General features: G+C 38.4%; 1 protein-coding gene across 4 annotated transcripts in view; it reads right to left on the bottom strand.

Annotated features, from left to right (window-relative positions):
- Positions 1–26,607, bottom strand: part of DACH2 (dachshund family transcription factor 2) — a 302,186-nt gene that overhangs the window by 137,541 nt on the left and 138,038 nt on the right. For all 4 annotated transcript variants that reach the window (XM_054839711.1, XM_054839712.1, XM_054839713.1 and 1 more), the window contains exon 2: positions 9,381–9,496. In XM_054839711.1, the coding sequence (XP_054695686.1) occupies positions 9,381–9,496 (116 nt within the window). The remainder of the gene's footprint in view (positions 1–9,380; positions 9,497–26,607) is intronic.

Here is a 26,607-nt window from a genome sequence, read left to right as displayed (position 1 = left end):
TGCTAAACTTGCTTCTCTCAATTTTCTGCACGTGAATAAAAATATGCAAAAAAACCAGAGCAGTTTTTCACTACTTTACATAGACAGACTCAAATTGTCCCCTCCTGAGCACACACAGCAATCTTTGCCTAGTTTGAACATATTTTCCCTCTTGCTTTCAGCATACCAAGCTCTTCCCTCCGCAAAACCAATGCAAAGGCTAATCTGGAAATCATCAGCAGCACATGAAAATTTTCTACTATTTGTTATCACTGCCTCGACTCCAGGAGAAATATTTCCAGAAGGGAGAACTAGAACCAGTTTTGCAAATCATCATCCTCAGACACGCAGGATTTCGGTCTATCACCTTGGACTCCAAGTGCAAGCCACTCCCATCAATCTGAGCTGCTCAATATGGCCAAAAAAGAACAAATAATGGTCATCTTTCAGGTGACTTCCAATCAGCACCCATTTTTTCCGACTTTTTTTCAAAAAACATGTTGCTTCATTTCACAAACCCTAGTCCACACAAGACAGTAGAAGAATGAAGACAACGTGGGCAATCAAAAGGGAGTATTGATTTGACACAGGCACTTACTGAATTCACAATTTTCCAAAAGAATCCTTATAGAACGTGTTCTCCAAAACACTATAGTAAGTAGCAAACCACTTATGTTTAAGCAAACAAGTAATCAAATTCAAATCAATGGGATTATTTGTTTGCCTAATCTTAAAAACATACTTGAGTATTTCACTTGGTTAGGACTCCTGAGGTCCGTATGACAAGGACCGAAGAACAACAGCTGTTAAATTACATTAAAAGTACTTAATATCTGACTAGAATTGTAACTATGGAAATATGTGGACTTAAGTGCAGCACATGCTTGCTTTTTAATTCAGTGAGATTTATTCCCTATTTTTTCTGAACAATTTGCAGCAGTGTTGTTATACCAAGAATTTTGCCAAAATACGGCCTTATAAAGCTTTCCTTTAGGAAACCACACTACTCAAATCTCATACAGATCCAAATGCTGCATTTAAAAAGAATATTATTTACTTAAATGTAATAGATTTTAGCATTGCAAACAGATGATGGCTCAACATTTTCTGCAACCAGAGATGTATTATCCAGTTAGTTACAATTGTACCTATTTAAACAGTTATAGACAGTTACCTCTCAAAGTCATAGGAATAAAAATTTAAGTGTGCACAGATATCTTGAGCTTAACAGGTCTTCTGAAATACTGCTGGATAAACCTAAAGCAGAGTAGGGGTATCAATGAGGAACTCTGCTCCTCGTCTCTGATGTTGTGTGCCATAATATTCCAATTTCTACTGTTAGCATAAAATATGTTATTTTAAAATGGAGAATCACAAATAGGCCTTATGTCACCCAAGGTAACAGTCCAGAATCTGAAGATGCTTGATTTGCCTACCAGAGGTTTATCACCCTACAGTGCATTTGATGAGCCTTGCAACCAGCTAAATCAGTAAGCCATTCTCCATTAGAATGAATGTAAAAATTCTTCAATGACAATAAAACTTCAGTGAAGCCAAAACACCAGCTCCATATATTAAAATGCAAGACTGTACAATATACAGCCTGTCTTACACAAACACTCATAAGGCATTTAAATACGCTTGCTGTGATACTGGTTAAAGATACTGAACAGAAAACATTTCAGAATGTAACTATTTGTTCAACTTAATCATGCTATTGTAAAGGAAAATAAAACCTAACTAAAACTATTCAATTACAATAGTTATGTTATTGCCAAAACAGTCCTCCAGAAAAGAGAGTCCTCAAGATAAATCTCTCATACCTCCTGATACTATTTTTGAATTTAAGACATTTCTTAATTATGAGTTAAAAAAGCCAAAACAGTTTCAAAGTCAGTTAAAGATATGACAGAGAGAAGCAGAGAAGTATTATGATCATTATAGAACTCAATGCCTTCAGACACCAGGCTAATAGAAAAGCTGGTAGGAAAGAATGCCACAGATTATGAAATCAGATGAAAACTTACTGATTTTCTTAACTGTGTGATACTTGGGCCAACTTTTTCAAATGGTTCCCTTCCATCTGCAAATCAAGATAAATTCAGTGCAGACCTTCCTTGAGTGTCAAGAGAATACAATCTTAATTCTCCCACAGTGTGACCACTTTCGTTGAACTTTTGTCATCTCAAAAGATGTAGGAACTCAGCAGGATCAAATTTAAAAAAAAAAAAAATTGTGCAAATACTTAAAAATGGAAGTATATTACCAAGTTTCACACTTCTTGGACAATAATTAGTAGCTGAGGCTATGTGTAAATTAAATTTACAACAAGGTTAACCATTCAGTCAATTCTCAACAGCTTTAACCATTCATTTGTCAAAAATGTAATGTCCCACCCAGATAAAGCAGACACTAAAAATGGATCCCTAAAGAAAGATAATATTAAAAGAGAAAAGGAAAGAGAGGAACCCAGTGACTCATAGTCACCAAGTAGACTTTTTAGATTACCAGAACTCTACTGAATGGTTGTATTTTAAAGAGTAATGATATGATCCTGCATTCCTCATTCACTCAAATTCATGCTCCCTTCAGCATAGAAATTTGCTGGCATGAGACGGGGTGGTACTCAATCATGTAGCATACATGGTCTTTAATTTTAAAATCCAGTTAAATAGATGTTCTAACATCATTTTTTATCTAAGAACATTTCGTGATAAAATAAAAGAGTGAGCATGTAACTTATTTGTCAGCTTTACTATGTAGCGGATAACTTTCCTATGTTACTCACACGAGCTTTCATTTCCCAAAGCTATATGTGTTCATTATGACAGTAAAAATGAAGAGTTGCTAAAGAGATGTATGCATTTTTATTATTGTTTGAAAAAATAGATCTTTCTACAGTCCTTTGAGCTTCTGAGTGTGTGATTTGTATAAAATATTTCTCATTTTGGGGACACACCAGATGGAGTGCAGGGCACTGTGGGATATGCCATTTATCACAATGACAGTGCGTAGGTAGCACTGATCCTCTCACCACAGGGGGAAGCTAGAGCTGCAAATGTGGAGCAGCATTAAAAGCCCGACAAGTGGAGTTTGGCAACACTTGTACTACTCATTAACTTAATCATATTAATTTATTAGCCATATATATCAAAGTAATTCACTACTGAATTGTCACCAAGAACAATTTATAAACTGTTAACGTTCCCCATAGGCAGAGGAGTGTTGTGGCATCCTTAATCAGTATGTTTGCCTTTGATTAAAAATAATAATTTCTACCAAGCCAGGTAATGCCAACAATGACAAAGTCATGCATATGTTTCTCATTATAAATGGAACTTTAAAATGACATCTATGACAAATGGAAAAAAAAAATAATCATAAACAGCGAAATGAGCCACAGAAATAGGATGTAAACATACAAAAATGTTCTTAAGCATGCCGAGAAAGGAAAGGGTTCCCTTAACGCTACAATCATCTGCTCCCTGCTCTCAGAGGCTCCAGGACTCCTGCCAGCAGCTGCCAGCCACGGCAGCCCTACATCAAACACCCGAAGAGGTGAAATCGGTCAATAGATGTTCTGTAAAGTGACCCTGAGCGAATGCTTATTCTTCAAATAACAGCTCTTTCTTGGAAGCAGGCTTTACAATGCAGAGAGGAAAACCTTCAGAGCCTCATTTTGGCAATCCCAGTCTCTGAGGCAATGCCACACGTGGAGCAGATTCGTTGCCTCCAGCCCCCTGTGCCCCTCCATAAGGGAATGTCCTTTCTGCTCCTATGGCTCCGCTCTTCTGACCCTTAGCACATCTTACAGTTCCTCAGCCAGGAAAGGCTGGTGGGCATGGGAACAGCACCAGTCTCAGAGGGAAATAAGGAGACGATCCTTGAGGTCGATGGCACCAAGGAGCTCCCACAGGCAGCTCTGTGCATCAGCGGAGCTGTGCTGGCTGACTGCATGCCCACCTTGATAAACAGCAACTGGATACCAAAGCCCTTGAAAGCCTCTAGTCTCATTCATTTCTATAACAAGGATATACCAAATTGAAGTGCCTAAAGACTGCAGCAAATACTGTTTTAATCTTTCTGCAGAAAAGAGAGGGTAAGTGGCTGCTGCTGTCACTGCTGAATTGAAGTAATACATGAAGTTATCATACTCCTGTGAGCTACTCTATTTTATTTGAGTCCCACAATGATGTGATGTGGTATAGCTATTAAAATATTAATTTCACTAAAATATTTATTACATGAAACTATTCAGTTCACAACAGCTTCTCTTAACTATTAATAAGACAAAACTATAATGAAAAAGTATTCATATCTGTTCAAATAGGCCAATATTTTAATTATGACATTCTTAAAAACTCTAGACAAATAGCTAATGAGGCAGCATCTATTTAACTGTCTGTTCATGAAATAAAAAAGGATCACATCAAGAGAGTGAAACCAATGTAGTTGATAATGAAAATAGCAGTTTATCTTACACGTTTGGAAATGCAGGTGGTTTGCTTCTGTCACCTGGGCAGAGCACTGTAAGAAAACAGCAGAGACTTGATGATAGGTGCTGGCAGCAGGTTTAATCAGGAGGTATTAACACCAGGGAGGGCCTCGGATGTCCCACCCACTTGTGGCAGCACCAGCCACAGTCTCTTGCACACAGTACGTACCATAAAGTTTTTCCTAGTAGGTAAACAATCACCCAGGGGTGAGCATCTGTCTAACCTCTGAAATCCTGAATCTCCCTGCCTCCCATCCAAAGGCCACCAAAGTCAAGTATCCATTTGAAAATTCCTTCTTTTCCTTTTCTAACACCAACTGCCCATCCGCCAGGCCTCCTCCCATCTCCTGCACTGAGCACTCGGCAGCCCTCAGCCCTAAATCCTCACTGCAATCTATCCACTGACCTATACTGCACATACCCTGCCAACATACACAGTATTAGACCTACGAGGCTGCCCACAGCTCCGGACAGCAAATCTCAGAAATATAAAATGGCAACAGAAATGTTTTCACAGGCTTGCGTCCATCTTCTGGCACCCAGCCTCACCAGACCTTGCAGCACCCCATCAGCTTCAGCTGTGGGATTCCCAGCCCATATGCACTCAGAGAGATGACCATTCTACCACTTGGAGAAACAAAAAACACCCCCAGAAAGCACATTTGTGTCCTGTACCACAATCTAACAAAGTTCTAGTGGCAGGATTATTTTCATCATGAGCCACCCTCTCCATACCTTGAAAACAAGATGGAGTACCACCCCAAAAGGTTTTATTGAAATAATAGTAGTCATTCCACAAATTGAATATAGAGAAAAAATTGCAATGAAGACTTCCTATAGCAGTTTTCTAATGTTTTTTGGGGACAACCTAAGTGAAAGGTAGGAGGACTGAAATTGGCACAGTTAACTATCAAAAGATCCGACTACTCTTTCAGCTTCATTCCATATCAACAGTTTTCTGAACTACTGGCTTAAACCATATAATGGATTTCAGCTTCTCTCCACACAGCAAACTACTGCTTCAGACCTAAGAACTTCCTTGAAAATCCATTCCATAAATAAGTCCCAACTGTCTTGTTAAGATACACTGATGACAAAGACTTGTACATTAATAGGAGATAAAGCCTTTTTTTGTTAATGTCACTTCATCACACTGCATCGTTTGAAGAACTGAGCCTTTGATGACCATCCCTCTGTGACATACAGGATTCCTCCTCTGCCCTCACAGCAGGCAAGGGCACCATGCTGATTTCCACATTTCCTACATGAATACAAGAAGAAAAACACTTTCTCCTAAGTTAATGTAAAATAGACAGTATTAAAATATCAGCTCATGAAGGATGCAGTTTGGGCACGGTTATTGTGCTGTTTATACAAGGCCTTCCTGGTGGCATGCATCCCAGACACACCACCTCATCTTTCTCAAACACAGCAGTTTTAACCACCCTGCTGCTCTAGTCTCATCATAACTCAAATGTTCCCATTCCCCAAAGGTGGAAAGTACTTACAAATATTTAAAAAGGTCGAGGCTTCACTTATAGCTCCTTCACAAATTGCTTATGTATAAGAGTAGTTGTAGTCCACTTTGCCAAGAGGTAAAAAAATTACACTCTGCACTGGGAAATGCAGTATGCCTAATTTAACTACCTGTTTATTATGTGAAAATGACCATGTAAACTGAGCTGACACAAACCAAATGGGTGATGAAAATAACAGCACATTTCAAGGAGTGGAAACACAGATGGCTCACTCAAGTCTGCAGGAAGTTACTAATCATCACTCTGTAATACCCTCTACAGACAGATCTGTGAGGTCTGTAGCCAGAACAGCAACTTCTTGAGACCAACCTATCTAACCAACAGCAAGCCTGGACGCAAACTCCTTTACTTTAACTTGACAGAAGACTAAAGAGAAGGCAAAACTGAAAAATGCAATGGATGAATCATGCTGCATTTGTTGATGCGGAGTCTGTTACTAAAATGAGCTTATTTGAAGAAGAAACAACTCAGATGCTAAGTTGGACACATTAGAAAATGAGGTAGCTGCCTAAGTATGATTTATTTATTTTTTTAGAATAATGTAGGCAGATTAACATAACTGTGTGCATATCTGTGCTGTAGGAAGAATGAGCAAGATCAAACACAGGGATTATCAAGGACAAGAAGACATCCAAAAGAAATGCTTCGGGCAATTACACTGCATTTAGAGGAAGCAGGTAACCAAAGATGTCACCAAGATGTAAAGACTTATTCTTGCCTCCATATCAGCATCCACTCTACTGGAAGGGATATGTTCAGTCCTACCATGCTGTAATGTCTCCTCAGTCTCTGCCCCAGCCCTGGTCCTGCTCCCCTCCCACAGCCATCTGAAACACCGTGTGGGAGCAGAGAGCGCTCCAAGCAGAAAGCCTCCACCAAGGCAGCAGGTCACTGACCTCGAGCCAGCCAGGGGCGGGAGACAAATTCAGTCTTACATACAAAGTCTGTGGGTCAAAACTGTCAGAACCATAGTAAATTACATGCAAGTGAGATCATAAATAACCAAATTAAAACTTAGCCAGTAGACAACAGGTTAATATCCTTGCAACTTTTACGCCAGTCTATTATCCACCACTCAGAAGTCTGGAAGAAAAACCTCTATTCTGTAAGAAGTGTAAAAATGCATTTTGTTCTTAGTTCAGCCAAAACGAAAGAATCCAATTGCAAAAGTGTTGAAGGTAACCAGAGCAAAGCAGTCAGTAATTAAGTGTAAATAGGTATAAATAAAGTTAATGGCGGCTTCATATCCCGAGTGCTCCATCAAGTTTACAACATCTCAAATCCCTATTGAGTTTACAAGTGACTCTTCTGGCACCTTTCCTTACTCAGCAATTCCCCCAACTTCTACGCTGTTCTTTCTTTATGAACAAGATAAAATAACTCAGGAACTTCAGGAGCTCTAATTCGTGAGTGACAGGACTACAGAGGCCATCAGCAGGCTGGCGGCAAGGCTGCTTCATCCGCAGGGACCCGTCTCGTCCAGGGCCCTCAACGACATTGCGATGCTCTGGAAATGTGTATTTTCTCCCGCCTACAAGCTGCTCCCAAAACTCCCTTTCAGCTGCTTGAGGCACATTGTCTGTGACTTTGGGCGCCTGGTCATGCAGAGGTTTTCATAGGCAGCTCCCAAGGTCAGAAAGGCGGCCACCCTGGGCCTTGGCTGAAAGACAGCCCCCTGGGGCCAATCTTCTCATGCAACTGTCTGCATGTTAAATAAAGCGGGATGTATCCCAGCCATTGCTTCAGACTCAAAAAAACTTACACCATCCTAGAAATTCAACTTAAATTTTTTTTACTAAAACTCTGTGATACTCAAAATATCTGTGACGCAGAATGTGTCTGATACTGTATTACTGTGCATAGTCAGCATACTGCATCCTAACATATTTCCCACTTTAAAGCAATATGGTAGTCTGCATAATTTGATGTCAGATTTGCAAACACATACAGGGTAGAAAAATAATATGGAATATTCTGGATTTGTGACAAGACATCAATGCATACTGTCCTGTCTATTTGTAATAACATAAACAACACCAAAACCATTAAATTCCTGAGCTGAGAACACGACGGAGTTACTAAAAAAACCCCTCATTTATAAACTGCTCATAAGAATAAAAAACACAGTTCTTGATCCCTGTCACATATACGAACAGTACAAAGTTGCACTAGCTCAACTTGGTGCCTGGATCTAGCAAAATGCTTTCATACTTTATTAACTACTTCAGTTAAGGTTACTGTGACTATTGCGTAAGAATGTTCATTCCCACTTCCACAGTGATAAAGGTTATTGGTTCACTGAGAAGTCCTCGTGACACTTGAGTTGTAGGAGAAATTAAAGATCTTAGCTTTGTTACTCCCCTGAACACTGAAACCCGCTGAGGCACTCAGTTACAGAGCAATAGGATCTGCAAGCAGAGTAATCTGCAAGATCAAGACAAGACAGAAGTCACTATAGTCCTATCAATCTTTTTTTTTTTAATTCTGCTTTTCCTGTAAGATGTTGTATGACTTCATATTCTGCTAAATGCTTCACTAAGTTTGGTTATTATGGAGATACAATATATTTAGACTGGATTTTGACAGTAATCCTAAAACTGCTAAGCCTGTTGAATATTTAAACAATTACTTTTATGAATATAGCCTGTTAATAACGCTCTCTTACCAATATAAACTTACCTTTAGCACACACCAATTAATAAAAAATTAACACACTCATCAGGATAGCACAAGTTTTAATTTAAACTCTATTAATAAATTAATGAAGTGAAATAAAATACTATGCATTAAATTATGTTTGGGGCTTGTTTATAATTTCACATATTTTCATGCTAGTTTTTTCATATTATGATATTAAAATTATTATTAAAGATTATTAAAGCACAATCCACTGTGGCAATGCAGACTTATCTGCTTTTCAATTGTTTCTTCTATAATTCGTACAAGCATTTCTCTATCTTCCCAGCATACATTAATGATGTTACAATACAATACACATTAGCCACGCTGTTCATATCCCATGAGAACTAAAATACACATGCATCTGAAAGGAAGAAATGCATGCTACAGGGCTCTCTGAGACAACAGTTCATTTTCTCAGGTTTTTTGTATTTACTAAAATAACACATTTAATGGAATTTCCTGTAAGGAAATTACAATTAATAAAGAACTAAATTACAAATCCATTAGATTTCAGTCACTGCAGCAACAAAACAGAGTTCTCATGAACACTCAAAAAATCCAATAACGTAACCTCTGGTAAAGCTTGAAAAAGCCCTGAAGGACAAGGCAGTTAGATCAATATTAGTTTATTTTAACTGCTGTGCAGTATGAAGAGATGAGGCTGATCATCTGATGGATTTTATTACCTGTCGGAGAGATAAGTCCTGGTGATAACAGGCCTGGAACTCCATGGGGCAGAAGACGTGCATTTTCTTGTATCGCAACTCCTAGGGAACGCTTGGGGGGTCTTCCTGGTCGTGAGCTGATAAAACAAGAGGATAAATGAAAATACATTTTCTTTTTGAAATATTTGCTTACTACACATGGTATTGATTTGTATAAAATATATGAACCATCAATGATACATAAAAATATATTAGAAATTCTTGCCTAGGAAAAAAGAAAAATAAGTTGATTAAACATACAAGAACTGTACAGGTTTCAAATGAACTAACAATAAACTGCCAAACAGCAACTATGATTAACACAATCATTAGCTCAAAGTCACATAAATGGCCAGAAAGCTATGATTTTTTTTTTAATCTGCACCACATGACCAAAAGAAAGCAATCCGTTTTTCTAGCTCTACTGTACCACCATTTTGCTAATTAATATCTTTTTCTTAATATTACTGTCTGTAAAATGGAGCTCAAGAAATTCACATGCATGTGCAACTCACGCGTAAAGTCTTGGAAATGCAACTAGATGCATTACTCAGCTCACAAGCCGTGGTTTATACAGGTTGTGGATTAACGATGCAATTACTATAGGGACACCAGAGCTATTCAGACTGGGTGCACCAGGATTTACTAGCTCAGACCCTGTGCTGGACGAATACACCCATGCTGCTTCCAGCCTCCACCATGAACCAGATCAGGGCTGACCAGGCATCTCAGCCTGGCTGACCAGGCTGCTTTACAGAAGGCAACCCACCCTCTCAAAAATCTCACTATCCCTTGACCAACTTATGAATTATGATTGCAGTTTTTAATCCAAAAGGTCTGCTTACAGACTTGTTACATTTAACTATTGTTTTCAACTACAATACTTATCCCTTATATCAACATGAAATCATCCTATGCAGCTGCCATTATAACGGAGAGATTTACAGACCAAAAAACCATTTGAATCAACTCTGCCCCAAGCCAGCTAATAAAAATGCAACATCCTCATCTTTGGAAAAGTATTGCTGGTTCTTTCTGGTCAAAACAAATTCTACTTTGTTGAATAATAGAGCTTTTGACAAAATATAGTGAAACATTGTATAAAATAACTAAGCTGCAACAATGAATGAGGTTTGAATAGAAAGCATTTCGAAAATGACTTCTAGTTCATGAAGAAATTTAAGTTAAACCTCACTCTATCAACTTACAGTGGCAAAGCCCTCCATCAATGTAAGACAAACTCTGCGTTTAAATGAAGACAACTTCCAGCAACACTACACAGAGGTATCATTAACCTGCTCATTTTTCACAGTGTGCTAGTGTTATTTTGTTTTACTGTACATCAAAGTAGCACAAAATCATTTTTTTGGTTTATTATTTCATCTCTATAAAACTACTCCCCCCTCCCTTAGCTTCAGGTTTGTCTGGTTTGTATTTCATTTTATTAGTACTTTTTCCGTTTTTCTTTTTTATGCTTTAAGTTGTTTATCACACTATAATGGCTATGTAGCGAAGCCTACTACAAGAGCCTAGACTGAGTGGGCTATAATAAAGTAAACCTAAAATAAGAGTATTTAAGTTTCACAGGAAGTTAGATGCACACATGCATTCTCTATTAAAATAACCTGCTGAAATTATCTACTGTAACAGATAGCATTAGGCTGGTATGTCGGGGGTTTAAACAAAAAAGAATTGTTGATCTTTTGATTTACAGAAGTCTGTGCTTATACACACACACGTGTAAGTGCTTAGTTGGCACTTACTGTCTCTGAAAAAAACTACAAAACATCTAAAATTAGCAGCTTTCTCCAGCAGAAGAGCTCAATCAACAAGCTACAAAACATTCTCTTTTCAAGCTCAAATACTAACAAATCTTTTGCATAAAACTCCATGTGTTGATACTAATCTAAGAAAAATATTTTTAAAATTAAACAGTTTTAAAAGATTTTATGGAGACATTTTATTTATGATTTGGGGTGGGGGGGGGAGAAAATGGGAATTTCACTCCTACTTATCCACAGACAACAGATTATTTTGATGACTCTGTTGACTCCAAGGAAGACAACTCATAGCCCACAGGTTTACCAGATCAGATCTTTAGGTGTTTCCCAGCATCTACTACAAGCAGAAGTGAAACTCTCCAATCTGTGGTTATGCACTGACAGAATGCCAAAAAAAGTGTTAGGAGATGAGGAAAGAGAAGTTCACACCAAAATTTACTCAGCTGCCTTCCAGAGTCCTGCTGACTGCATTTATATCCTGCCTACTTACACAAGTAAGGTAGCACCACTGGGAAAATACAGCAGTATTTTCTCTGGGTTTTGTCTGGATTGTGGTCCTTTTAGGGAAGGGGTTTGATAGACTCTGAAGAAAAGAAAAAGCGTACTTCTAAGCTACTCACTCCCTTTTAGTGCATGTTACTATAAAGCAGTAACTACTAGGGGCCAGATTCTGGTCTTATACAGCTGTAGCCATAATAATTTGAATGGAATTGTTCCCAGCTGAACTTGTTCAAATAAAATTAAAGTCCTTTGACTATCATTTTATGTTAGCTTTTTAAATTAAAAACTCAAGGCTGGATGCTGCTTACAGCTGACTAACTGTCATTCATACAACACCTGTGTCCTGGTTTTGGCTGGGATAGAGTTAATTTTCTTGCTAGTAGTGGGTATAGTGCTATGTTTTGGATTTAGGATGAGAATACTGTTGATAACACACTGATGTTTTGGTTGTTGCTGAGCAATGTTTACACCAAGTCAAGGACTTTTCAGCTTCTCATCCTGCCCCGCCAGCAAGAAGGCTGGGGGTGCACAAGGAGCTGGGAGGGGACACAGCTGGGACAGCTGACCCAAACTGGCCAAAGGGATATTCCATACCATATGACGTCATACTCAGTATAGAACTTGGGGGAAACTGCCAAGGGTGTAGATCACAGCTTGGGAACTAGCTGGGCATCGGTGGTCTGCGGGTGGTGAGCGACAGTGCTGTGCATCACTTGTTTTGTATATTTTTTTATCGTTACTATTATCTTCCTTTTCTGTCATATTAAACTGTCCTTATCTCAACTCATGAGTTTTGCCTTTTTCCCCTCCCCAATTCTCTCCCCCATCCCACCTGGCAGGGGGGAGAGTGAGCAAATGGCTGTGTGGTTGTGTTAGCTGCCTGCTGGGTTAAACCACAACAACCTACGAAAGAACCCTTTGGGTCTTTAATACTGTTCTGTATTTTACATGTTAACACCATTAATGCTGGATGTCTAGTTCTGAACTAAGGAAATGAAGCAAAGAGCCCCCCAGCATGCTGCTATGCCAAGTTTGCAGCAGATACCTCGTGCTTCCAGCTAAATTGCCTGGAGAGGACTAGAGATCACATCACCTATGATGAAACAAGATTTTTTGCTCAGGAAGACACCTGAACTCACAGCAAGCACCATGGTAGCATATCTGAATCCAAGGACTTCCAATCCTGTTTTGGCTAGAAACAAATTTTCTGGCTTTTTTGTTTAAACATAAAACCAGAAATTTCATAGAGACAGGACACAAATGTTTACTCTAAATCTTATTTTTAAAAAAGATATACACGAAACAAAAACATCAGTAGGTTCAAAATTTTTATGGGATTTACTTTATGTTGTGAATATGCTGCTGTCAGGGCTACAGCTGGCATCACCAAACAATGAAATCTCATTGGTCTATCCCAACACTTCCAGTACTTAGTATGCTTCGTAACATCTTACAAAGTCTAGAATTTCAACAAATTTCACATTTAAAATATATCTAACCTTCGCAATTCAGAAAAAATTGCTAATACATGCCTTGAACAGAAATCATAAGGCAAGAAGAATTCTCATTTGGGGAGAGTAAGACAACATTTTTGATGATATAAGTATTAGCATTAACACATAAATATTAACTTTATTTAATATTATTTCTCCTAATCTTTTGTCACTCTACTCTTTTATTAAATTTTCTTCTCCACTTTCTCCTTTCTCTCATTCAAGAAAGTCATATATTTGAGAAGTGTAGAAAAATCTTTTCCTCATTGATAACAAAGGAGGCATAAAGAGGAACGATCAGCTTCAAACAATTTTAAATGTCTTTGAGATTCAAAAATCTCTACATAAATTTCATATTTCTCATCAATAAGTCTTTGTGAATGGAAAATGACTCAATTCTAAATTAGATGTTACTTCAGTTAGAAACTGCTACTTTATAGATATCTCTTGAAAACATCTTAAGATATTATCAGTTCTGGTCAAGTGAAGACCATGGAGACTAAAACAGAAGTACAATACTATTTCTCATTAATAAATTTAGTAATCTTATTCTTTTTACTAAATAAATGCAAAGAAATTGTCCGGCTCAAAGTCTATACTGATTAAAATTCTATTAGTATCTCTCAAAAACAAAACCAAAAAGCCCTTGGGTCATCAATTACTTGAAAGTGAAGACAACTGGAAGTTTTGGGTTTTTACCAGTTTATACTATGGTTATACAGTCATTACTGTCATCCCCCCCTCCCCCCCATGAAATCACTAACTCTGAAAGAGATAAATTAAGTAATCTGAATGTTATTCATTTTTGTATTTTGTTTGGAATTAAATTTGTCAGAGACTAAAGCAGTATATTTGGTATATTTGACAGTTAAAATTTATATAGTAAAATGTTGAGAAATCATTCATTAATGTCTGTTTTCTTTATTTTCCACTCCTGTTGTGAGTTAATTTTATTATTTTTCCTCTCAAACTTTTGCGTATTCCCTAGACATCCCAAGGATTTTTCATTTGAATCAAAACATAGAATAAGGCTATTTTTGTGATTTTGTTAAAATTACTGATCAGCTCCATCTTTTATAACTCTATTTTACACTCATTATAGACAACTATATTTTATAAAATCCACAAATTCATCAACACTTTGTAAAATGTAATTAATCAGCGGAAACATACAGCACATCACTGTTGATGTATGATAGCACTCTACTTTTGTGCTTTTAAATATAGGAGATTTACTAGAATCAAAAGTGAATTTGCATATTAATCAAGACAAATAAACATGTGGTGATTTAACTAGGAAACTGTTATTTGGATGACAATTTAATCAGCACAGGTTGAAAGGTCCATCACTGCAGCATCCTGTTTCTGCTAAAATATTGATTGCGTTACTGATTTCAGTAATGCTTTATTTTACAGGGCACAAATAACCATGTAATTACTCTTTAATTGAATGGTAATTGCTTGCTGGCAATTATTTGTGAAGTTTTGGAGTTTAATTACTAGGTTATTTGTGTTTTGTGAAATAAAATGTTATGTATTAGTAGCCCAAAATATTTTCTGTATGAATGGTCTGTCAAAACTAGAAAAGTAAGTTATGATGGTATGAGTTTGACAAATAACACTATAACACTAAAACTATAATTAAAAGGATCAGATGAATCTTTGAATGCTTTCCCTTTACAAAATTAACATTAGATGTAACATTTGTAAGATAAATGGAGGAATACTCTACCACAGAAGCATGATTTCCTCTGGGGTCTAGTCCACCATTTAGCATAATTTATCCTGATGTTTTGCTTTCCATTCTCTGGGCTCCTTTAGAGGAACTGAAATAGTATCCTATCCTCTTGAGAGCAAAGAATAAACCAGGTAGAAATATATTTCAACAGTACTTCATATTTCTGCAACTGAAGTGGATTACCACCAGCACATTATCTTAGCAGCCTATAAACTTTGTAGACTTGGCAGTTAGCTAGATAACAAGGGAAAGCATTATGTCTTGCAGTGTCAATGAGATATGACACATTCTGTGATATATTTATTCCAAGTTGTGATAGATGAGGTACCCGATACTTTGATCGTTAAGATTTGAATTTTACTTCTACACTTTTCATTTTTGTCATCAACTATTTATGAATTGGCAGTAGGCAGTCTAGCAAGGACTGCTGATTTTGTTTTTTCAAAAGATATCCAGTTAATAAATTAATTATTGATTCCATGAGGCTTGAGCTATTTGGTATAAAAATATGCTAGACTTGTGATTTAGGAAGCTCTCATATGTATCACAGATTTCTTCAATAGCAACGTATTTTATTAGGCTTAAAGGAGAAATACGGAAGGACTATATGACATGCTGCATAAATTGCTCTCATAATAGTGGCAGTAACTGGTGCAAGTACTCAGAAGTAAAAACAAAACAAAACAAAAAACACCAAACCCCAAACCAAAAAAAAACCCAACCAACCACAACCCCCCCACAATCTTAGTTGCTTTCCTGTAACCGGAACCACAAATTAAAATTTTGCTCTCCTCAGAGATCATGAAATACCTCCTAGTGATTGTGAAAGGTAGTTTTTGAAGCCTTTACCAATAAATGTAACATTTTGATAATTTAGGTTAAAATTATTTCCTTTCATTACCCTAAGATTTTTAGTTGTAGCATGGATTTAAAATAATCTCCTTGCTTTGGCATTTATTACAACATTTCAAAGATGCCAATGGTAGTTAAACTCTACTTGACCTTTCAGTGTTTAAGAAGATAAGCAAACTCTGACCTCGCAGCAACCTGATTCTGTCTCCTCTCAGCACTGGCAAACTGATCACTTGTCTAACTATTGCAGGACATTGGATCACCAGCCACATCAAAGGCAACAAGAGCCAATTCAGCAGGAGGAAAAAAGTCATCCATGCAAAGTGGGCAATTAACATTAATCATACATGAAGTTGTTTGAGCTGATAACTAGAACCTGGTCCCTATGGCAACTCTCAGAAAACAGTGCCCACACCAGCACCAGGAGAGCCTCAGCTCATCTTCCATGGGCTCAGCGCGCTCCCTTCTCACTTCAGTGGACAAAAGGAAATTGTGGAGAAAAGCTCTGACACTCCAAAACAAAATCTTCCCACTCAATTCTCCAGGGTTTTTCAGTGAGGAAGGTCCTCAACCTCAGCCTCAGTGAAAACATCAGTGGAAGTTTGTTCCAAAAGCATCACAAATCTGAACTTTTTTTCTGTCACTATGAATTCCTGTTACTGTTAGGAAAAAAAGATTCCTTAATACCACTGAATTGTTCAGAGCCAGGACTAAAGTGGAATATTTCATCTTTATTAACTTTACCATTAAGAATGGCACATTATCATTGGGTTCTCCCTAAAAATCATGAATTAGTGAAAGTCCAATATAGGTGTGAACAATATCACATATACTTCCCTTATCAAGACCGAGGTTAGTTCAGAAACATCCCCATCAACACAAGCTGTATACGCAGCAGTGACAGCAAGCAAACAATTGCATTGGCTGACCCCCGTCTATATGGCCACTCTTCCCCTTTTAACAGGCAGTCTTTGGGTATCCCAGCTCACAGCCCACAGATGGTTTCTCATGCACAGACACCTAAATCAAGTCCAACTCCAAACTTCAGGGTGGTAAAATGGGCTGCCTTGGGGGAGATCTGCTGCATCTTCCCAAGAACTCCTGACCTGGAGGAATCTCTTTCTTCCTGGCCGGGAGCACTTTAGCACCTCTGATCTCCCCTCCATTCGGCTTCTACCAGCGCAGTCAATGGTGACATGGAGGAGTTGGAAGCGTGATTCACCAAGCCTGTCACCAATGTCCACATACAGTTACTCTCCTGAAATTACTGCAGCCAAGTTTTGATCCTTAGGGGATGAAGGCCTCTCAGCCACACAGCTACTCACCTCTACCTGATTTTTTCCTTAATTTTCATACCAGTCCTGTTCCCACCCACCCAGTCTACTTCCTCCAATCCTTCTCCCCCACATTTGACCATTGTCCAACTTCCTCAATCTTTCTAATTTTCTGCTCTTAACCCATCCATCACATCACTTCTGTCTTTCAGACCCCAGCTACCTTTAATTGCTTCTCTCCCATCCTCCACCTTCCACCAAATTCTCAGTTATCCCCTGCTCCTGGTCTCATCTCTACATTTTCTTGGGAGCTCTCCACCTCACTGACAGCAGCTCCAGTGCTAACTCCTACTATGACTTTTATACTTAATAAGGAGAAGAGGGGATGCCTGAGCAATGTGAGCCGAGACGGCCACCTGCCAAATGCTTTCAGCCTCCTCTTTCACCTCCCTCCCCTGGGAATGGTGTGGGGTGGCTGACAGGATGAGGAAAGGTGGTCTCTGAGCAACCCTGCCTGCTCCTGTCCCAGGGGCTGGCAGGACAGGCAGGTGATGGAGTAGAGGTCACTCAGCACATCACCAGCTAAAATCCTCCCCAAGACTAAACCTTCTGGACTTTCTGCCATAATCTTTTTTATGGACCTTTAGCAATCGCTCAAGTCTTGTCGTTCATACAGATGCCTGAGAATACAACACAGCAGAAAAACTCAACCACCACACATCCAGCTGGATATTGGGGTTTTTTTTGCTAAGTACACCAATTCCACAGTTATTCCAATGCTTTATAGCAATGTATATGACAGAAGCCATCAGTCAAACTCTTCAGAGTATGAGGCAACAGCAAAATTCAAGAGCAGCAGCACTAGCGTTTGGGGTGTCGCTATTCCTGGGTTCACTCACAGAATCATAAAGCTGAAATAGGCCTCAAAAGGTCACCTGCTCCCTCTACCTCTGCCCCAAGGCAGGATCAAGTACACTCAAATCATTCCTGACAAATGTTAGTCTAGCCTGCCTCTGAAAACACTCAGTGCTGGAGATTTCACAACATCCCTAGGCAAATCCATGCCAATGCTTAGGCTAGTCTTCCTATCAGGAAAGGTTTGTGGGGGAAAGGGAGGCTGACATCTAACCTAGTTCCCCTCTGTTTAATTTAAGCAAGGTACTTTCTGCCATCTACTCAGCAGACATGGAAAACAACTTATATTTTCCTGCTTTACAGACACACTGTATTTTTTGAGAACTCGTCATATTTTGCCTTTGTGAGGTTGTCAAACATACAGATGGAATTTATAGACTTAGTGTTTGTAACTATGATCTTCAGACTCCCTGAATATGTGCTGCAAATAGCAAAGGTACATACCTTATCCCCAGATTACAAGTAGAAATAGTGCAACTGGATCCTCTTTAGTTTTTTCTTACACCATGTATGTCCTTATCAAACTGAATCCCATTTAAGACAAGCTTTCCATTTTGTCAAGATCATTTTGGCAGACAAATATACAGTGTGAAGGTGAGACAAGTTAGCTCCCCTGGACAAGCAAGGCAGTCAGGCAAGCCAAGTCCCTTTACCCTGTTTCTCCAGTGGCCGCTTGAAGATCTTCTGAGGAGCGGAGAAACCCTCTATTCTAACACCCACTAAATTACACCTGTATATTTATTTTCTGGATGCCGGCTATACCTTGTACCTCCTGGGAGCACTGGCTCCCCTTGCAAGCCTGAGAAAGCTGCCTGCCTGGGGAGCAGAGATGCAATGCACTGTGCTTTAGTCTCCCTTTTTTAGCCCACAGCAAATTCTTGGTTTCCACATTTTCCACAACCGAGTCCAAATATATCTCCAATTATTAATACCAGTGTTGACATCTTCTTGATAAAGATTCATTAAATTTTTTCTTTGTCAAAGAAATAAAGGTGATGGAACAGACAATTTAAGGGTTGACTACTCACCTGACAGAAAGTATAACTGTGAAGCTATTTTATACTTCATTTACTTGACCTAGTTACAGTACTTCTAACCCCAAATATTCACAAATCATGACCCCGAAATCATAACAATAAATACAACTCTAATGTTTTTAAAGTACCACTTCGTACATTTTTATTTGGCTTTTAATTTTCTAATCTTTAAGTTTCAAAAAATCACACTTCTAAGCTTTTCTTCTCTACAAAGGGCCAGGAGAGACTGAACAGAGCAGTGCTGGGTTTTTTCCCCCGAAGTTTCACAACTAAAAGCTGAGATTCTCTGATTAGTTGATATGTAAATTTAGAAGCTTCTCACAAAAATAATAAATATGAGCAAGCATGAAGAATTATGAGAAGTGTAGGGGTAGAAGTCTCCTCCTGCAGTAACTGTGAGAGTTATCACTAGGAGTTATCTGTGGCTCTTAGTCTAGCTACTGTATGAGATGGTGGGCATTTCCCTGCCTACTACATAAAGAGGTCTTCAGATACTACAACAGAATTAAAGAAAATGTTTTTATTTAAAAAAAAAAATAAACAAGTGATTGGTTCTTTCTTAGGAAAGTTTAACTGCTCATTTCTGAAGTCAGGCATTTCAAAATAAGTTTCAAACGAAAAAAGGATTTTTGGTTTGTTTAAATTTAAAACTTTAAATAACTGTTTCTGAATTACTTATGACTGTGCCTGCAGATACGAAAGTGCCTCAACATTCCTGCTGTTGATTTCTTCCTGTCAAATAACACTTGTCACAGGAAAAAGGGGAATAAATCACCAAATTTCAGAATTGTGGTGATTCACAGCTGTAGACAAGATGAAAGGCCTACCTATGTAACACACTGCACTAGCTCAATTTAAGGTTATGTCAGTAATGAAATTGAAAGCGTGACTTACAGCAGATGTACGTATACACACACTAATTTAATATAACTACATTAAATTAGTAACTGTAGCAGCGAAGATGCAGTAGCACAGATAAAATACAGTTCATTTAGCAACTTGAGATCATACCCAGTGGGACAAAGTTCCTGGTGCTGTGTCTTTACTACTAGTGTTACCCACTCTACCTAGATTAAACCCAGCAGGAGGGGGCCTGGCAGTGCTGGAAACATGCCACTAACTACATACCCAGAATCACAGATTTAAATTACAGATTTGTTTTCAAAACAATACCCACGCAAGATGTCCAGTAAACCAAATGTGAAAGTGCCAGAGATACTGCCAAGTATATACTCAGCCTTGCAAACCTTGGGTCAGCTACTCAGGTAGTTCTACTGAGATTTTTGAACCCAGTGAAAGCTGTGAAGCACTGAAGATTATAGGCAATATTATTATGCAATTTGTATTCTGGCTATTTTTTAATTTCCTAAAATATCTGATTATTCGGTATGTAAAAGAAAGCCACTGAAAATGTTTTTAGGATTATTCCACCTGTATGTGAAAGCTCAGCACTGATGCGAATAGATGATGTTAAGGCAGGCACTGTGGTCAGCAGGGGAACAAACTCCGAACAGCCTACAGCTGATGTTGGCAAAGACATAAACAGAATAAAGATTTTCCATGGGCAAGCCCTTAATGGCTTGCCTTCCTCAAAGAGCCACAGAAAGTGTCAAAAATTCTCTTTCAGTAAGCCTCAAATCCAGCATATGGACAACCGCACAGGACCACATAGGTCTCTGTTACCTGCCGCTGTTCGCTGCGTGTCTGTTCAGAGCCTGATGGGCTTCCTTCCCCCACTGACAGCTCAGATTCTAGGCTCTGGGCATGCTCTGCCCTGGGCTGGAGGATAGTGCTCAGCCCAGCCATCATGCCTTGAAGACACGGGTCCCAAAACCAGAACTGCCAGACTGAATCATGGACTGTCTCTTGGGAAAAGGAATGTGTGAGAACCTCATGGTGACAATGAACAGTCTCAATCTCACCTGCAAAGAAAATACTTGAATGAGGAAATGATCTGTATAAAATCTTCAGGATTTGCCCAAAGACAAAAAGTAGTATTGAACTGAAAATTGAATGAGAATGGGCAGGAGGAAACTCACTTTCATTAGTGTAGCTGAGTATCACATACATTGCAGCGTACCATCCAACCTAGTACAAAGATATGATATTACACTGAGGAACTATAAATCTGCTTTCATGTGAGTTAATTTAGCACCAGTTTTTTCAAGTACTATTTTATAGTTTCCACATACATACTTCTACGTATATTTGCATGAATACTTTCCAAGCAGGGAATCACCATCTATTATAGATACTCATGATATGTCATATATGTCTGAATGATATTAGATATTTACAAGTTTTACTTTTGACCTGTATCTGAATTCAATGCCAATTTAGGGGAACATTATTACAAAGAAAGGTTTTTGAAATACTCCTGTTTTCCACTGAGCTGTATCTCAGTAAGATTCAGTTCAATGAAACTTGTAAAAAATGTGACTGTTTAAGCCTATTATATATGGACAGAAACCTAATAGCAAGCGCTTGATGTATTCACAGCACCGAGTATCACATAACCCACATGAGATGATAGCTAATTCTGTAACAGTGGTATATTGTAGTGTGGTGGGACAATATTTTCATAGCAATTCAACTTTGATGCAGTGGGAAACTACTCTTGTTTTAATTGGTTTTAATCTCTGCATTACAGATTTCAGTGTTTTCGCAATTTTGCAAAGACTCTTCAAAGTTAGAAAATAGAAATTCATCTTCCAAAAAATAATAGACGCAAGAACTTAGAAACAGTCCTCTGTATCACCCTTTCCATCTATGTTCATTTTGAAAGGAAGAATTGCTCATGGCAATCAAAAGGAGCCCCTACGATTAGCTGATTGTATCCAGAACTAAAGACCTGAGGGTCAACCTTCACAACACGGAGAATACCCTTTAGTCAGCCCGTGGTCCCACAACAGTATGAAATTCTACAGGTGGTGTAAGTAGCTACGCTGCTTCAACTTTTACTTTTCCAGATTTTGTGACTGTTAGTATTTAATTTGTTGGCTACAAAGACCAGGTTATTGTTTCTGCTGCAAATGTACAAAAGAAAAAGTATTTTTAAACAACATACACAAACCTTTAGGAGTGTGAAAATATAAAGAGGGCAGAATCAAAATTTTCAAAATTCATATTAAATTTGTCTTTAAAATCTTCCTGTTATCATAAGATGTTAATATGAATGGGACTGAATACTGAACCCCATCTAAATAGCCTTCCTTACACTAGCCCTACCTGTCAGAAAACTCTCAAGGGGCAATCACTGATCGGGATGATCAGAACCGAGTCCACACTGGAGACTGATGTCCTTCCTGGATTCGAGGACACTAAATGTCATTCCTTCAGTTCAAGGTTAAACTACTCACAGCTTCTGGAGATACATGCATCTAGCGAGGACTTCAAGGCCAAACTACCAAATACACTAAGTACCTGCACACGTTTGACAAGCAATCTCTGGCTACTCCTCCTGCTCCTTGACATGTCTTCAGATGATGTTTTGGTAGGTAGCTCTGTGGCATTAAGCACCAACAGTCTAAGTCCAGCCTCGGATCTTGCAGCTAAATCTTAGCCATGATTCTGCTTTTTAGACACTTAAATGGACTCCTCTCCTGTGAGCTAAAAAAAGTGTTCCTTCCTGAGCATATAATCCTGATTCGGGCTCACACTTTCAAGATAATAGCATAGCTTTGGGAGAGCCATCTAGTTTTCATTTTAAAGGCCTTAAGAGATGGATTATCCACTGCATTCTTAATTTTTTTCGCAATAATCAATCAGGCAATAACTTTTTTCCCACTATTAAAAAAAAACAAAACAAAACAAAACACCATAAACTTTCATTGCTGGTATTCTCAAGCTTCTTTTTTGAGTCACAGGGTATTTTCTTGCCTTTTCCCTCTACTTTGAAGAGCACACTCAACAGAAATTTTATCCACATGCATGGAGTTACAGACTGAACAAACAGCATCTTAATGTTTTTGGCAGTAAATCAAGAGATAACGCTTCTAAGGCCTTTCATGCCCAGGTTTTGGTAGCGGGGGGCTGCAGGGGCCTCTGTGAGGAGAAGCCGGGGCTGCCCTGTGCAGCCTGTTCTGGCCGGTTCTAGCTGGTTCCAGCCAGTTCCAGCCGGTTCCGTAAAGGCCCCACCACAGGGCTGAGGCCATTGCCAAGATGGCGGCAGGTCTGTGGAGATGTGATCTCCCTGTCCCTTACCCTGACCCGCAGTGGTGGCACATGAGGTGTCACTGCTGGACACTGCACCTGCGCCTCAGCTAAGAAGCAAAGGGTATAGCTTTAGTGCAAGAGTATGAGAAAGCCTTAATTTTAACTACAAACACGTGAAAGAAAACAAAGCAACCCTGTGCTCTAATTATTTAATTATTATTTTTTAAAATGTTTTCTTCCAGAACAAAGAAATTTTGGTATGAAGAGAAATGCTAAACAGTAAATTCTGCAGCTTGTCCGACAAATATTGCCATTGCTTCTCCTGGAAGTGACTTAAAAACTATCATCAAGGTATGGAGTATCAACTCTGCTTGTATTAGTGATATTCAAACATGCAACACACAAGATTATAAAAAAAAACTAAAGAGAAGAATTGTATTCCTATTTTAAAAAGAAATTAATGTGACTGAATTAATTTAAGGAAAGTACCTGTAATGATTTTTTCCAGACAAAAAAGTTAGTCATATTATTATGAAGGAGTAAATACTTCAACAATATGGAATAACAAGGCAGCTTTTATAAGGAGTAGCAGGGTATGTGATGGTGGTTGGCAGGTATCATCTCAGGAAGTCTCCTCACCTCAGAGATTCTGGCTGTAGTAGCAGGCTTAGTGACAGACCCTAAAGCCTAGCAAACAGTTCTTAAGTTAAAACCATCTCTAAAAGAGATCAAGGATCTCGTCCTCCAAGTTGATTTTGAATCTGCCTGAGCCCTGATTAAAATGATATGCTAATACACTTAATTTGTATCTGAGGTGAAACCTTGGTCCATTTTTACCATTTATCTCAATATCGCCACATGGCTCTTGAAAATGAAAAAAGAAAAAAAGTTTTCCTGAAACATCATGTCAAGACTGTCACTACTGTGAACAGCTTCATGGGTCAGCAAAGGGAGCTGAAGCTGGAGCAGAGGCAGGAGAGGAGCATCTTAATACACAACAGATTTACAATTGAACTTGTCTCTCTGTTACCTCAGTATAAAACCAGAGTAGTAATATCAATTATGTTAAGCAAGATTTACCCAGCAGTAATGCTAGAAACTTGCCATATTTTGCACACACATATGCACATGCACAGACACACAAAAACTTTACCTGATTAAAGCTCTTTATAATAGCAAATGATATAAATGTTTTTTGTAAACAAGTCATGCTGCACTCTGATTCTGAACTGGGCCAACCTTAGAGCCGACTGTACAAGGAGGAGTACGTTTCAACTGGAATCTGTAACTCAGCCAGCTACCAAAACCACAGATTCAATAAATACACTGGTTTGATGATATCTAATTCCTCCCCGACTTCTCCTCGTTGCACTCTATGAGCAGCGGGTCTCATTCCCTCCCCTAAGAGATCACAGCATCGCTCTCTTCCCCTTCTTGGTTATGGTCCCTCTGCTCCACCAGTACATTTACCCTTTCCCTCCCAGGTGGTCTAACACATCCAAGTGAGAGTAATTATTCTCAACTCATAGTTAGCTTCAAATACTGTTTTTTTTTTTTTTTTTAAATCTTACCTGAAAAAGTACTTTTCTGACCAAAAGCTTTTTTGCTCTTCTGTCGACAGCTACACCCAGGAACATTTGTCACCAGTTACAACTGGTTTGCCACTGACAGAGAAACACAATGTCATTTTGTACATGTGTTTTGGGTTTTTTTAATCATCTAGACTCTGTAATGTACGATGAGGAAAAACTGGAAGAAACAAACTACAGAAAGAGCCAAAATCAGGCACTGAAAAGCAGCATGAGTTATTCACAAGTTCAGGGATTTCCTGAAATAAAGTATTTCCTAGATTAGATACAACAGTTTATGAGACAAGCCATACCTGCTGTTGGTTTTTTTAAAAGATCACTCTTCAGACTGAAAGGCTTGTCTCTCCCAAAAAGTACATGCTATGTGTTAACTTCCTAGCATCCACTGCCACTACCCCCAGTTTGAACAATCAACATTTAACTTGGCTTTGAGAAGACAGAGAAAACGTAACATGTGTGGGTTTAAATGGTAGGAGATTGTCTAAGTACAGTCCTGCTTCCCACTATGGGCAAATGTAGTCTTGCCACTGACTTCAAGAGAATCGCAATCATGTATCGTATGTGCAATTCACTGCTCCTTAATAAAGATTTTTTTAAAAAAGCTGTTGAAAAAGACTAAAAGAATTCAAGTAAAAGAGTGTTTGTAACCAGATTTCCTGGAGATAAATGAAAGACATACGTTTCCATGGCTGCCAGCCTACTAAATTTTGCAAGCATAAATATTTACCTAGGACTAGGGGGTGGGGAAATGAGGAAGAAAACCACCATCTAGACCCTTCGAAGTTTAAATATTGTAACACAGAGGTCATTATTTATAAATAGAAAGAGAGAACACATCTTTTCTACGTACATTTCTATCATGCTTTTCATCCACTCCATATGCCTTCTATTATTACCATTCTTACACCAGAAAATAATTTCTATGTCACTTGCTCACACTGTATGCATTAATTTTCTGTAGGCTTTCTTGTGGTTATTGATTTCCTGCTTTGTTGAAGTGGCTTTGTTTCTTTCTCAGCAGGCTATCCATTTTAAAACAACAGTTGTTCAACAAATAAAAAAATTATATTCTAAAATTAAATTAGTTTTATCTTCATTTATTTTTAGCTGAGTTAAATGCAAGTGACACATTTCCCCTTAAAAAATAAAAGGAAATACTTAATGCCTCCCAGCACGCAAAGCAAACCAAGTATAATTTTTCTTCTCTAATAAGACATATTTATTTTTATGATTGGAAACATGAAAGAAAAAGTAAAGTATAAATAAAGCTTCTTTTGTATTCTTATGTTGTAATCACTGCTGTGGCCAGTGTTTTAACACCAACAAAAGAGGATTATCTGGTCCAGAGCCAAATTCATTTAAGTCCTATCTTGCTACACTCAAAATCATTAAAAGAATCTTTTTTCCTTTCAATGCAAGTGGGATCATGCTCTAACACTGTAATCATTTATCCCGCTAAGCAGAGTAAGTTTGCTATCTTCTACCACTGGACCAGCCCAAGACACACAGATTTTACATGACAACGAAGAGGCAGATTAATACAACTACTATTTAATCAACTGCAAAGCCAAGGAAAAAGGTGTTTTTGCACAAGGTGACGGTTCTGACGTGCTACAACTTGTTTCGATGCTGTATGTTCGACCAGCGCCAGTTCCAGAGTTGCCAGGCTTGTTTTCCCCCTCAATCCTCCAACATGCTTATTAACTAACTAAAGAAAAAAACAGAGGGGAAGCACGTAGACACTATATTAAGGCAGAATTCTTGCCAGATTTCTTGCTAAAAGTGTATTACCAAGTGCCAATTATTAGGGCTCCAAAAGCCACATTTTCTTTCTCCATGTGCTATAGCAGACCCTCCTTGTGAATGGTAGGAAT

Source organism: Grus americana, chromosome 12 (assembly GCF_028858705.1).
Source record: "Grus americana isolate bGruAme1 chromosome 12, bGruAme1.mat, whole genome shotgun sequence".
NCBI classification, from domain to species: domain Eukaryota; kingdom Metazoa; phylum Chordata; class Aves; order Gruiformes; family Gruidae; genus Grus; species Grus americana.
Note: the sequence above shows the minus strand (reverse complement) of the source record. Positions and strands in the feature narration are given on the sequence as shown.